This window comes from Theileria equi, chromosome 3 (assembly GCF_000342415.1).
Source record: "Theileria equi strain WA chromosome 3, complete sequence".
In the NCBI taxonomy this organism is placed as follows: domain Eukaryota; phylum Apicomplexa; class Aconoidasida; order Piroplasmida; family Theileriidae; genus Theileria; species Theileria equi.
In genome coordinates, this window is record NC_021367.1 from 569,973 (window position 1) to 583,406 (window position 13,434).

At 39.7% G+C, this 13,434-nt stretch overlaps 6 protein-coding genes across 6 annotated transcripts; 3 read left to right on the top strand and 3 right to left on the bottom strand.

Moving 5' to 3' along the window:
- Positions 1-135: 135 nt before the first annotated feature.
- On the bottom strand, positions 136-1,272 carry BEWA_002860 (signal peptide-containing protein; the record flags this gene model as incomplete). The annotated part of the gene is made up of 1 exon (XM_004830488.1): positions 136-1,272. One exon carries the CDS (start codon positions 1,270-1,272, stop codon positions 136-138), a length of 1,137 nt encoding a protein of 378 aa, XP_004830545.1.
- A 794-nt stretch (positions 1,273-2,066) lies between these two features.
- On the bottom strand, positions 2,067-2,798 carry BEWA_002870 (hypothetical protein; the record flags this gene model as incomplete). The annotated part of the gene is made up of 2 exons (XM_004830489.1): positions 2,067-2,563; positions 2,753-2,798. 2 exons carry the CDS (start codon positions 2,796-2,798, stop codon positions 2,067-2,069), a joined length of 543 nt encoding a protein of 180 aa, XP_004830546.1.
- Positions 2,799-4,160: 1,362 nt separating this feature from the next.
- Positions 4,161-4,754, top strand: BEWA_002880 (signal peptide-containing protein; the record flags this gene model as incomplete). Its single annotated transcript, XM_004830490.1, has 1 exon — positions 4,161-4,754. The coding sequence occupies one exon, from the start codon at positions 4,161-4,163 to the stop codon at positions 4,752-4,754; it is 594 nt and encodes a 197-aa protein (XP_004830547.1).
- A 325-nt stretch (positions 4,755-5,079) lies between these two features.
- On the bottom strand, positions 5,080-7,685 carry BEWA_002890 (helicase family member protein; the record flags this gene model as incomplete). The annotated part of the gene is made up of 2 exons (XM_004830491.1): positions 5,080-7,361; positions 7,421-7,685. 2 exons carry the CDS (start codon positions 7,683-7,685, stop codon positions 5,080-5,082), a joined length of 2,547 nt encoding a protein of 848 aa, XP_004830548.1.
- An 815-nt stretch (positions 7,686-8,500) lies between these two features.
- BEWA_002900 (chaperonin containing t-complex protein 1, gamma subunit, putative) lies at positions 8,501-12,022 on the top strand (the record flags this gene model as incomplete). The annotated part of the gene is made up of 3 exons (XM_004830492.1): positions 8,501-8,710; positions 10,552-11,880; positions 11,915-12,022. The coding sequence occupies 3 exons, from the start codon at positions 8,501-8,503 to the stop codon at positions 12,020-12,022; spliced, it is 1,647 nt and encodes a 548-aa protein (XP_004830549.1).
- A 351-nt stretch (positions 12,023-12,373) lies between these two features.
- BEWA_002910 (hypothetical protein) lies at positions 12,374-13,231 on the top strand (the record flags this gene model as incomplete). Its single annotated transcript, XM_004830493.1, has 1 exon — positions 12,374-13,231. The coding sequence occupies one exon, from the start codon at positions 12,374-12,376 to the stop codon at positions 13,229-13,231; it is 858 nt and encodes a 285-aa protein (XP_004830550.1).
- Between the last annotated feature and the right edge of the window lie 203 nt (positions 13,232-13,434).

Sequence of the window (13,434 nt, forward strand, 5' to 3'; positions counted from 1 at the left end):
CTATTTGACATATATGTTGTTCTCAGGGATCCTCTGGTTGTCTGTAGAAACGAACAGTTTTGACTCGTCTTCTTACTGCAGCTGTATCGTCTCACATTAGGAGTGTGCTAACATCTATACGTAAAGATTTATATATTAAGAATCTTTCTTGATCCCAGAATTGGAGATGAGTGAAACTTGGGCATTATACTCCTCCTCACTCATAGGTTCGTAAAAGTCCCTTCTCTGAAAGTACTTTCTCTGGTATCCAGTAAAGTCCTTGATAGTGAGAGCAATGATCGACAGTCCGTTGGGACAAATAATCTTTTTCACATTCAGACATCTCTCATCTTCCCCAGCTTTCCAAATTGGCTCGTTCATACTGGTAATGGCGTTTACTATAAGCTTTGGGGACGGCTTGATGTCAATCACAGGAGTCATATCCAAACGATACATGGAAACTAAGGCATTTTTGGAATCTACCCTTCCATCGATGTCAATTGGCATGTAACGTTGTTTCTTCATGTCCTTTTTAGTCACTTCGGCGATAATCATACTGTTCCATATGAGAAACTCATCGCGAGAAGCACGAATCCATCCGGTTCCAAAGAACGAAAAGTACAATTTTACGGGCAATTTGTTATCGTCCTCGATATGAATCTCAGCTATAGCCTTTTGGTCAGCAACTGCCAGGGCAAAATGCGTGCAATAGTAATCGTCTGATTCCCAAATTAGAAAGTTATTGTACATCAATCTTCTGGGCTTGAAACTTGCGAGTGGATAGCCCACAAAATTCGAGATGTTATACTTTGAAAATCTAATAACTTCACACGTTGTATAATCTGGATTTCCGACATCGATCATTACGCTATCAGAGGAATTCTTAAGCATAGCTTCAATTTTGTTCGCGTAATATGCAGAGTCAACTTGATTCCACGTTCCATTAACCTTCTCAACAAAGAAGAATCTGTTTATACCGTCTAAAAGAGTGATTACTAAACGAAGCAGAGTGCAATTATCTAAGGTGTGTGTCCAAGCTTCTAAGCAGGTTCCACCTCCTGCTGAATCCCACAGGTCGATATCTCCGTCCGTCACCTTGACAAACTTCCCATCAAAGTTAGGGCGGTATGAGGAATACTCTACTCCGCCATAGCTGTAACTATGAACCAGAGTGCCGGGCTGTATTTCTGAAAGATCGAGTATGTACTTGATTAAAATGGGCTCAGTAGGATTACATGAAATAATGTTCATGAAGAAATGGAAAATACAGAACAACAAAGTCATCATTTTCATCTTTTCCAATTTTACACGAATAGACAAAAGGACCGTTTTATTCTTCTACACTAAATAAGACGAGTCAAATAATTTGTATAATGTTCTGTATGCAACATTGTGGGTAACCTTTAATTCCGTCAAAATGACCCGTGGGGTCACATGCATAAATTATCGAGAAGTTGTTAATTCCTGTACCATAAATTCTTTGGATGCAGAGAAGAGATATGACAAGAACAGTAGAGAGATTAGCCAAAGATGGTCATTTGCCTATAAATCTAAAGGCTTCCTTGCATGTGGTCTCGTCCATTCTATCTGATTCAATCATTTCTCACTTGAACAAATGAACTGTAGAATAAACAGTTGTTTTAGGCTAATGAGATGAAAATATTCGTAAAAATGAAATGAGGTTCAATAAAGTTTTCTTCTGGTCATTTTTTTCCACATTTCATACTTGTAAAATGCTAGTAGATGTTCCAAAAGTTGAGAGCCTTCACTCCGTTAAACGCTTGTATTATCTCTTTCATCATCTATCACGGTCTAAAATCATTTAATCTTTTTAAATAGCTTTTATGGTGTAACAAATTTAAAATCTATAAATCTACCACACACCAGACATCCAGTCAGAGACCCCCAATGTCTTTAGCAAGACAACAATGAATAATATATGCACAGTAACTAAACATAGTATGAGTTGACATAATAACATGCGCATAAAACGTAGAGTACGTAGTAGATGGTTCATAACAAAAAGTGTAATGAGTTAAAATAACGTGCACATTTAGCACGGACTGACGAGTGTGTATATTTTACAATTAGTAAGGAGGCACAAAAGGATATGGTGTGCATTCGACCTCTTCTTTCTTCTTAATGAATGGTAGATCAAAAAAGGGATCGTCGTCCTCAGGTGGAGTATCTTCATAAACAATGAGTAGGGCCTCTGATTTACCCAAGACCTTGCATCTGACATTAGTGGTAAAGGAGGACTTAACACTCTTGCATGCCACCTTCATTCCATTCCATGTCCAGTATCCTAAGGACTTAAAGAACCCACAGTCTTTAGTTGGCCATTTACTACGATCATGCTCATACTTGGAGTAAGTCTTCAAATAACCATCTCCGGTAAAGGCCAAGATGATCATTAAGAATTGTGAAGTAAATGTGTTGAAAGAGGAGATAGCACCACCATCATTGTCTTTACAGCATTGGCAGTTAGTAGATGTACATAGGTTGGGTTTACAGGCTCCTACTCCTCTAGGATTGCAGTTGCCGCATTGACAGTTTCGGGTACATTTGTTTCCTCCGGTGCATTCTGTGCAGTATTTACCCACTTGTTTGTCAGTACCTATTCCGGAAGGATTTACATAGTAGGCAGAGTCTCAGCTATGGTACCCTAACTTGAGATTCCAGAAGCTTCCATCATCCATACTAGATCTAGATAGCGAACACTATAAACACTAGTCATCATAAAAAAGTATGTATCTTACAAACACAACAGAACCGTCTGCCAACCCTGTATTTAAAAATTGTTTTTCTGGTCTAGGCATGTTTATTCCAGTAGAAGCTCTCTCATGGACTAATGCAGTCCATAAGTACTGGAATGTCTTCCATACTGCCAGACAGTGAGTTAGTTGTGAGGGAGGATGAATGTATGGATGAGGAGGTACGGCTAGATGGAGGAAGTACTATTGGATGATGGGTATGGTTCCTGTGGAAGGACAATTACTCTCATCAGTTCTATTCTCTTACTCATACTATAGACGGATGTGAATCGCAATTTGATCGTATTGAGACACCTCTACTGGAGTATATAAGGTTAATGTAGTTTGTCATGGCTTCCCCTCCTACTTTTCATAAAAACATATAACCCTACCACTTCTGAGAAGATAGTAAGCTAGGAGAATGTCACCTGCTATTACTAAAGCTGATGAACAAGTTGATAACCCATCTACTAATACTTGTTGCCGTTGTTCTCGCTATTGCTGGTATTGGTCTCTGGAAAGGCTCTAATCAAGACTCTTCTTGGAAAGTAGCTCTTGGTCTTGGAGTTACTGCTATTCTCACTGGCACTGTAATTCTCGCTGTATTTGGACGGAAACTCTACAAACGATATTATAGAGACCCTCGTGTACGCTTAATATAATGATACTCTTGGGAAGTCTACGGAGACCCTTGGGTTAGACAAATATGAGACTCTATGGACTCTCCAGTATGGAGACTAGGGAAGCCATACTGAGTGGTTGTTCTAATGGAGTACATTGCTCGGGACATGTCATTACCTTTGAACTTTTATAGGAGAACATCTTTTTCATTCACCTGTCTGCTGAAAGTACCTTTGCATAGAGAGGACACTTTGACAGGAGGATGGAGTGGCATTGATATACTGACACCTTGGTGAAGGTTATGTGATTATCTTGTAAATGATAGAATATTAACGACTTATTTAGCTTATAAAGTAGAAAAATAAAAGGGTATTTCTAGCACTCGTTCCTGGCTCTATTCTTCCAGCTACGTCTGAGTATGGATTATCTAACAGTACAGACAATACTGTGATCACCAACCCACAAGCATGAGAGTATCCAGGTAATAGTTGACTATCTGGATGAATAAATGCATACATAAACAAATACGGACCCCATTAACCCCTACATTCCTGGGTTCCATTCCCAGTAGATGTCTCCACAATATCATTAACTGATCCAAGATATCTTGTGGATTACTTGTACCCCTGACTTGTCAAGGCTTATATTCTTTGTATTCCTTGTTCTATTTCCCATGTTACGCCTATTTCGTATTTTCTAGTAAGACATCAAGAGTGCATGCGCGTTGTTGTCTATTGTTTTAACCGGTTATAGCTACTCTTTGCTTATACTGAGACTCTATTTTCTATTCTTAAAAGACTCTGCAAGATGAAGGTTCTAGCAGTACTATGGACGGTATGTTTGGTAAGACTGAGTTACTGTGGAGGTGATGGTGGCAAAGGAGGACTAAAGGAAGCAGAGAAACAGACTCCTTCTACACATGCTCAGAATCAACCACAAGAACAACAGAAGGAACAAAATCTTCAACCTATTCCACAAGGTGTTCAGGGTAAACCAGCAGCTCCGGTTACTAAGTCAGCTGGACAAAGAGTTACTCTGGATCTTTCAAAACCAGATGAAACAAAAGTAGACATTGTCAAGGCTAGTAAGAATGGAGTGGAGAAGAAGACTTATTACCCAAAGAAAGGTAATCCTATCCTCCATCAAGTTGTTGACGACCAGAGTTCTATATGGAGCGCTTCTGGAAGGGAAATATATGTATTCGTACAATCTCATACAAAGGGAAATTCCTCTATACTTGCCATTTATGCAGATGTCGGCTCCTTCAAATACAAAAAGGAGTACTTTGAGAAGACTGCTGATGGCTGGGTCTCTATTGATAAGGAAGATTATGATAAGAAATTTGTTGAAATGGGATGCCCTAAAAGGAGTCGTATCAAAAAGCTCCTAGGATCCTACTAATCCTACTGCTCCTAAAAAGACCCTTCTAGGATACTCCCTATGGATATAATGCAGTTTACTCATCTACCCTTGGTAGGTAGTAGAAACCACTCTTTAAAAGACAACGGCGATAAAATTCAGCATTAATCTATCAACCTCGTTTCTTAGAGAGTACCTACAGAAAACCCGTAGGGGTCTACGAGGGTATAAACCAAAGATAGCACATATAAACCAACCCCTACACCTAGGGCAGGTTAATTAGTTATTTACCATTTAAATTGGATCAGAGTGATAAAGATAGAGTCTAGTGCGTAAAACGCATGTGCGATAGCAAGTTATAGTCTACTTATCCTTCGTGCATTTTTCCTCCAAATGCGTCATCTAGCCGTAACTTCCGTTTGCAGCACTCAAGAATATATTCTTCCACAGAATTTTCACAGCACAATCTGTGCACATGTACAGGTTTTGTTTGACCAATTCTGTGTGCCCTATCTTCTGCCTGTGCATCATTATGTGGATTCCAATCCTGGTCCATAAGAACAACTGTCTTTGCTACAGTCAAATTTAGACCTAATCCACCAGCTTTCGTAGATATTAGGAGAACCTTGACTTTTGGATCATCAACAAAACGATTAACAACATCTCTACGATCTTTGGCCGGTAGAGCCCCGTCTAGACGCAAAAACTGCACGTTTCCATTTATGGCTAAGCATTCCTCTATAACATCCAAGTAAGTGGTAAATTGAGAAAATACAAGAACTTTTTCTTCATCATTTATGATCTCAAACAATTGCAAAACTTTTGCAGATTGCAAAAACATTTCAGGGGGTATCTGGAGATGTGCAAGTGCTTTATCTCCAGCCTCCACTATACCTCTGATGGCTCTATGAACTTCAAAGTCACACCAATTCCTAATCTCCTTGTCTACTCTTTCACGGGTTGTTTCACAAAAACCTTCAACTTTTGAAGCAAAATGGTCTACAATAACTTTCATCTTGTCTTCATCATAAAAACATCCTTGTACCAAAAGTGGATGGTTACAAATCCTTCTCAATCGGAAGATTAATGATTTTATGAATGAATCGTCACGCCTGAGATTGAAATCAGATGATTCTGTCTCGTCTGGGGTCTTTGTATCTTTCGTAGACTCTAGATATCCTTCATCTTGCATGGGTTGGATATTCTGTGCCTCCGTAGACTGCACATCCATAGAAGCCAAAAATCCACTACAAATTGAACGCAGAGCCGATTCATTTTTGTTTGATTGAACCCGCAAATCCACCTCACTTTGATAGAGCTTGTGCTGTGTTTCGGTCATTTTACACTTTACAATGTGAGTATACTTTGGAGGCAATTCATGAATAACCGCGCGCTTAAGCCTTCTGAGGATGAATGGTGCAACAAGACCCTGAAGAATACGGAGTTCAAGTGGTATTGACTGAGTATCAGCTACATTCTCCATTTTGACACCCTCTAGTTCTGTCTTTGCTTCATTTTGGGTCAATGGAGTTTCTGATTCATTCTTTGGTGTGTCTACAGAGTCTAATCGTCTTAATTTGCGATTTTCTATACCAATGGAGTTTATTGCTGCTACAGAACCCTCGTCTATTGATGATTTCGACATAGAGGTCGTATCTAGAGACTTTGTAAACCTAAAATGCGATTTTATACCGCGTAAATAGTCTTTAAGACTGGGACGCATATCGATCGCATCTTCCTCATTCTCTGCGAGATACCTAATACCCTCTTCTACCCTTGCTTGATCAAATACATCAGGCATTGCAAACTGGAGCAAATTACAAAGTTCGTCTGACCTATTTTGTACCGGTGTTCCTGTGAGTAGCAATCTGTGTGTGATATTAAAAGAGTTATTTAATCTCCTATAGGCAATGGTTTCTGAGTTTTTGAGGGCATGTGCCTCATCCACTATAAGGTACTCGAATTCGTTTAATTCACGGAATATCCGAATGTCCTCCTTTGAAGATAATGTCCCAAGTGTTGATACAATAATGAGAGATTCACCATCTTCTACTCTTTCAAGTACCTGATCTGCAATCTTGAAACGAACATTTTGGGTTCCATGATACTTTATTATTTTTCCAGCTAAATTTGGAGCCCACCTCTCAAGCTCAGATACCCATGAATCTAAAATAGTCGTGGGTACTATGATTAATGATGAGTGTAAATCTTCCAACATGTACAACCAACTTAAAAACACACATGTTTGGGCTGTTTTACCCAATCCCATTTCATCTGCCAATATACCGTTTGCATTCTCCACGGAATGAAGCAATGCCAACCAATGAACTCCACATTTTTGATAAATTTTAAGTTTTGAAAACATTGGAGCCCTTTCAAATATACTCAAATCTCCAAATGACTGTGTAAATCTGCAACTTCCACTGACTATTGAATTAGACAACACGTTTGTCTCGGAAGAATTCGCATCCAAGCACATTCCAGATGAAAGAGTAGCCAAAACTGCCTGTGAAACCTTGAAACTTAATTCCAAAGCCTCCAAGTTTGCCATAATGTGTCTTCTTTGCCGTGCTTCCTCCTTTTGCTGTCTTACTTCCTCTTTAGTCTCATGTGGAGTTGGAGGGGAATCAGAGTCAGAAGATTGCGATTCTGCATATTGAATGAATAGAGAATGAGGGATACATGTAAAAACACGAATTTGAACCCACCATTTGACAGTTGTCTTTGTTTCAATTTCCTACGTTTCTTTGTTTGTTTATCTGTATGAGTGGCATTATCATTTCCCTTTAGCTCTGACTGCATTTTGCCTGATGCAAAGTTGTCAATATCATTACCATTCAAAGATTGAGCATGATTTTCTACCTTCTTTGCGAATATAGATACCACCGTAAGTTCACTATCACCTTCATTTTGTTTAACACCTGTGCACTGTTTGTCTTTATGAAGCGGAATCTTGATGGAGTCCAAGTTCATTGCGTTTGCTACACAATTGCGGTTATCCAAATAAGTCAGCAGCGTATGTTAGACATGGCCACGTAAAACTTGTCGAGAAGCGTCTATATCTGATCAAGAGGTGATTTAACCAACTGAGTTTTCACTTTGCAAATCTAATGAGCAGCGAATCGGAACCGCAAATAGCCCAGCCAGTAGCAGGAACGCGTCAGCAATACCACTGGCAGTTCTTTACTCTCAAAAATGGTAAATTTGTCTCTTTGAGGTACAAATGTGACGTAAGAACAAAAATAACGCACGCTATCTTCTGTATATTCGTACTTTGCCCCGTAAATCGGTCCAGAGAACCACAGTTGAACAAAACTCTACAGGTTGCGTAGTATCAAAATTGGTCCTTTCCAGAGAGTTTTGCGCTAACAACGGAATGGACAACTTCTTCTCTGCCGTGAATGCCTCGTGGACAATAACGACTTGTCTATCCTGGGGAAGCTCGTCAGACTATTGCGAAAAGTGAAAATTCACCACACGTGTGAAGAAAAAATTCTTGTGTGGTATGGCTGGCAAAGTTCACTTCGGGGTTGAAAATGTGTAGACCCGGTACGTACTCCCCACTAGAGAAATGTGAGCTCACCGGAGGAGGAGTTCGTCAGTGTTTTAAACATTTGAAAATTTTCCATACACCGAGCTGCGTATACACAGTTGCCAAGAATCCACCGCAGCTATCACATATACCACAGATTATACTCAAAGTCTGTAGCTGCGTTTTTCGCTTGAAAATTTCAGAGTGAATTCGGAAAACCCGCCTGAAACGTTAGAGAACAGTCAAGGGCCCCAAAATGATGCAACAACAGCCGACAGTTTTGGTCTTTAAGCCCACAGTTCGCAAGGAAAGCGACAGGAAGGCACAGTTAGCAACTATCCAAGCATCCAAGGCACTTAGTGAGATTGTCAGGACAACACTAGGACCACGGTCCATGCTAAAGATGCTTCTAGATCCAATGGGTGGTATCGTAATCACCAACGATGGGAATTCGATACTCAGAGAGGTATGTAATGCTATTTAGAGACGCTTTAGGCAACAACAAGAGAGTTTATAGAAAGGGTATGATGGGAGCAGGTTTTGTGATTTCCAAATTGTAAGAATTTGACACTTTGCATTACTAGACAAGGTGTGCATTTCCCCTTACACTGGAAATATACCAGTTGAGACATTAATGGATTACTACCATGGGTGAATAGTGAGGATTGTGAAAGGATGATTGGAGGATAATATGGTAGATTGGTGTACAATGGATCATCCCCGCAACGATGATAGATGGGAGGATCACACTCCAAACCTGTTACAATAGACATTAGCAGATATCCTGGAGGACTTGGAGATCAAGCAGTTACGCAAGATGATAGAGGAGGATACTATTATGAAAGTAATAGTGGAAGAGTAGACCTAACGGATGAATGGTATCCTGACGTAGAAGGGACATACAGAAAGATTATACATACTCCAGTAAAAGGTAAAGTTGGAACTATAAAAAATGGTAGCTATCTCGCACTATTCTTACCTAAACAATATGATGTAGCAAGTGTAACGGTCTTCTACTCTTTATCTGATAAAACTCATGAAAGTCCACTCATTGTCCAATTTGGAAACAGAGATGTCTACTACACTACCACAAATGGTTATAGTTGGAATAAGCAGAGTAGCATAACTACCCACACTCTCAAACAGAATCTTGATAAACAGAACTGCCAAAGACGCCAATTACATGTTGTAAATCTCTCATACAAGAATAATAACGGCTATAACTGTCCACGTTGTCTCGTCCAGCATATCTCAGTATTTTCATCTTCTCTCACATCTGACTATACATATTATGAACATTCTATTGGTTCTAACACTTTCTCAGTGACTAGTTTCAAGGATGGTAGCAATTGGCAAGCTGGACTTCCATCTCTAAATGGTGTACAAACTGTCAAAGTATACTGGGATAAGCCTGGTGAAACAAAGCCTATCTTCATTCTCCATCAAAGTCATCCGCAGAGATACTTCAGAAAAAGCGCTGATGATGGAAATGCCTGGATTGAAGTATCTACTAAACCTAGATCTCCTAATCAAGCCTCATCTACTCTTCCTACCCCTCAAATTTCTCTCGATCTCTCAAACACATCCGGAACATACACTTATACATACCGTGATGGAAGTACTAATATAAATATAAAGATGGCTGTACTACTCAGTCACATCGGTAATGGATATTACAGATGGCAGTATTCTTTCAGGGGCACACCATTTAGAATGAGTGAAATTAAGCATGGAACTACTTTGAATGGTATAGAATCTTCTTACACTCTTGATAGTGTCTCAGCATACTATCTAGGAGACCGTCCCAATCTGCCTAATCTTCTCCTGGTAGAACTGGTTGTTAGTGAGAGAGAAACGAAATACAAGTATTATGAAATGGCGAAAAGAGATGCACCTACATGGTCTAAATATCTTGGATCTAGAGGAAAAGCTGAACAACTTGTTGGATCCTCTCTAAAGGAAGAACTCGAGAAACTTAAGAAGATACAATTTCCCGAGGCATCTAAGGATGCGACTACCACAATCGTTGGGTCATCTGTTGGAAGTGGAATCGGTGGAACCGGATTAGGAGGTCTTGCCGTATGGGTCTGGTACAAATATTTCTTTGACCCTGTGGTACGCCTAGTGTGATGTAAAGATCCCCCAAAGGTGCTCCTGATTCCCATGACTACTCCCTATGGATTTAATGCAGTATGTTCTCCCTACCTGTGGTAGATGCTAGAGACTCTCCCCTCTATACTCCTCTCTTGTTGTATTCATCTTTACAGATCCCCTCATGTACATACATAAATTATACAAAACATACAGATTGATGTCGCAAACCCAGCTGCAAAATCTTTAATTGAGCTTAGTCGTTCACAAGACGAAGAAGTCGGTGATGGAACAACCAGTTGTGTTATACTCTGTGGCCAATTTTTGGCGAATGCGGAACCTCTTTTGACTCGTGAAATTCATCCAACTGTTATAGTTTCGGGTTATATGGAGGCCTTAGAAGATGCCCTTGCTGTTTTAGAGGACATATCTGTCAAGATAGATTTGAATGATAGAGAGGGAGTAAAGAGCGTGATAGAATCATGCCTTGAAACCAAGTTTTCATCTCGCTGGGGACCTCTAGTTAGTGAACTTGCTTTACAAGCTGTTACAAAGGTAAAGGTAACAGGTGCTGATGGAAGAAATACCATTGATGTTAAAAGGTACGCCAAGGTAGAAAAGATACCTGGAGGCTTTTTGGAAGATTCTTGCGTACTTGACGGCGTTATAATCGCTAAAGATGTAACTCATGCTAAAATGGCTAGAAGAATTGAGAATCCACGGGTCCTAATATTGGACTGTACATTGGAGTATAAAAAGGGAGAATCACAAACGATTGTTGATATAACAGATGAAGCTGGTTGGACAAAACTGTTGGAGCAGGAAGAGCAAGAAGTACAAAAAATGTGTCAAAATATTATAAGCACCGGATGTAACGTTGTTGTTACAGAGAAGGGGGTATCTGATTTAGCTCAACACTTTTTAAGCAGAGCAAATATAAGTTGCTTGCGTAGAGTACGCAAGACCGATGCCAATAGACTTGCAAAAGTAACTGGAGCAACGATTGTAAACAGAACTGAAGAGGCAATGAGCCAAGATGTGGGTAATAATTGTGGCTTATTTGAGGTCAGAAAAATTGGTGATGAGTATTACTCTTACTTTGTAAATTGTAAAGATCCAAAGGCATGCTCTATAGTTCTCCGGGGATCTTCTAAGGACGTGTTAAATGAGATGGAGAGGAACCTCCATGACGCAATGAATGTCTGCAGAAACATTCTACTTGACGGTAAACTCCTTCCGGGTGGTGGAGCATCTGAACTCGAGGTTTCAACTGTCTTGTCCAGAAAGTTGGAAGAGAAAACAGGGTTGAAGCGCTGGGCATATCGTACTGCAGCAAAGGCCTTTGAGGTTATACCAAGGACTTTGGCTCAAAATTGCGGAGCAAATCCCGTGAAAGTTGTAACAGAGCTACTATCTTTACACGCTAGTGGAGAGTCCAACATGGGAATTGATGGTGAAACTGGTGAAGTTTGCAATGTCATGAAGAGAAAGATCTACGATACATTCGCAGTAAAGTCACAAGTCTTCAAAAGTGCTATAGAAGCGGTTTGTTTTACTACTATTTTATACACAAATTTAGGCGTGTATGCTTCTGAGAATCGATATCATTGTTAGTGGAATCGGAAAACGTGGAGAACCTGGCGCTGATGAGAAGGTTGCCATCAATGAAGAGGCACTTGAAGCGTAGAATGTAGTTTTACACATTTAAAATTGTAATTTCTTTTCACCCCTTATTAATTTTTGAACTGAACAAATTCACTGCCTCGAGATTTTACAGATGTTCACTTGTCAAATTTGTGATCCACTCATGGACGAACCGTCTGGATGTATGTCATTCTACATTACCCTGTATATCATCAGCTTCTTACTCTGTAGGTTTTTGGCGTTTTCAGACCTTCTAGTAGTAGCGGTTCTCCGACGTTTTATTTTCCTCCTAGTCCTGATTACTTTGTCGCGAGAGAATTCGAGTTCATGGGTAAATTAAGTCTACCAGATATTGCATCCAACCTCAGCACAGCTAGCTGTGAGAATACACAAAATGTTAAAATTTTTATTCACCTGCGCATTCTTGCATTTATTTCCGTCCAATTGTTCAGGTCCGAAGAAGAGTATTACCGTTGATATTTCAGAAACTCCGCCAAATGAGATCCGGCTTTATTCCATGAGATTTGGAATTCTAGGTTCTGCTTGGAAGATAAAACCTGAATACGATGACAAATACAAGATTGGAAAAGTTGTGGATGGTAAGGTTATTATTAAGGAAGATTCAGAGCTGTTGGAGTACAGGAACCTGATTATAGTTTATAATCCCAGTGGGACAACGTACTTGGGAATTAACAGTACTTACAACATTCCTGGTATTTCTCTTGGGGTGAGTTTACGAACTTCGGGGCCAAAAGGGCCTATGAAGTACACTGAAGTAGAGGAATTCATTGGGTTTGTAGAACTAAATTACTTCAGGGATACCGTTTCTAAAGTTAATAGGGACGTTTCATCTGCACAGCAGACTTCATCACAATGCTCTTCAGGTTCAACTCTTTGTTCTTCCCTAGAGACTAAAACAAATTACAAGAGGTTTAAACGGAAATGCATAAGTTTGGATTTAGAAAAACCATTGGATATTAATTCAGTAGTAGCCATGTACATTGATGACAATCAGACCAAAAACTACTTCATTCCAAACATTTACAACACGGACCTTGTCATTTGTAAAATATACTTGAAAGATTGTGTTATTGATGATGCATGCGAAAATCTACTCGACAAGACGGTGTCCGTCAGCAATGACAACATCTCAGTGGATAAAATAATGAAGGATGGGAGACGAATAATCACCACATTTCAGATGGGTGATCCCATTGTTATGATTGAAGACAAGACGATTTATTTACTTTGATTTTTTTAGACTGAGTACTTGGTTGAAAAAATGTAGAGTCATTTCATCATTTTTAGCTCAATTATGCCAACTGGATGTTAACTTTTAATCCTCAAGAAGAGGCTGTAATTACGTCCACACAGTTTTTCTATTGCATGTATTTAGAGTCTATAGGCAGAAGCCGGTGCAGCTACCAAGAGTATGCAGGGAAGTAACAAATGGCC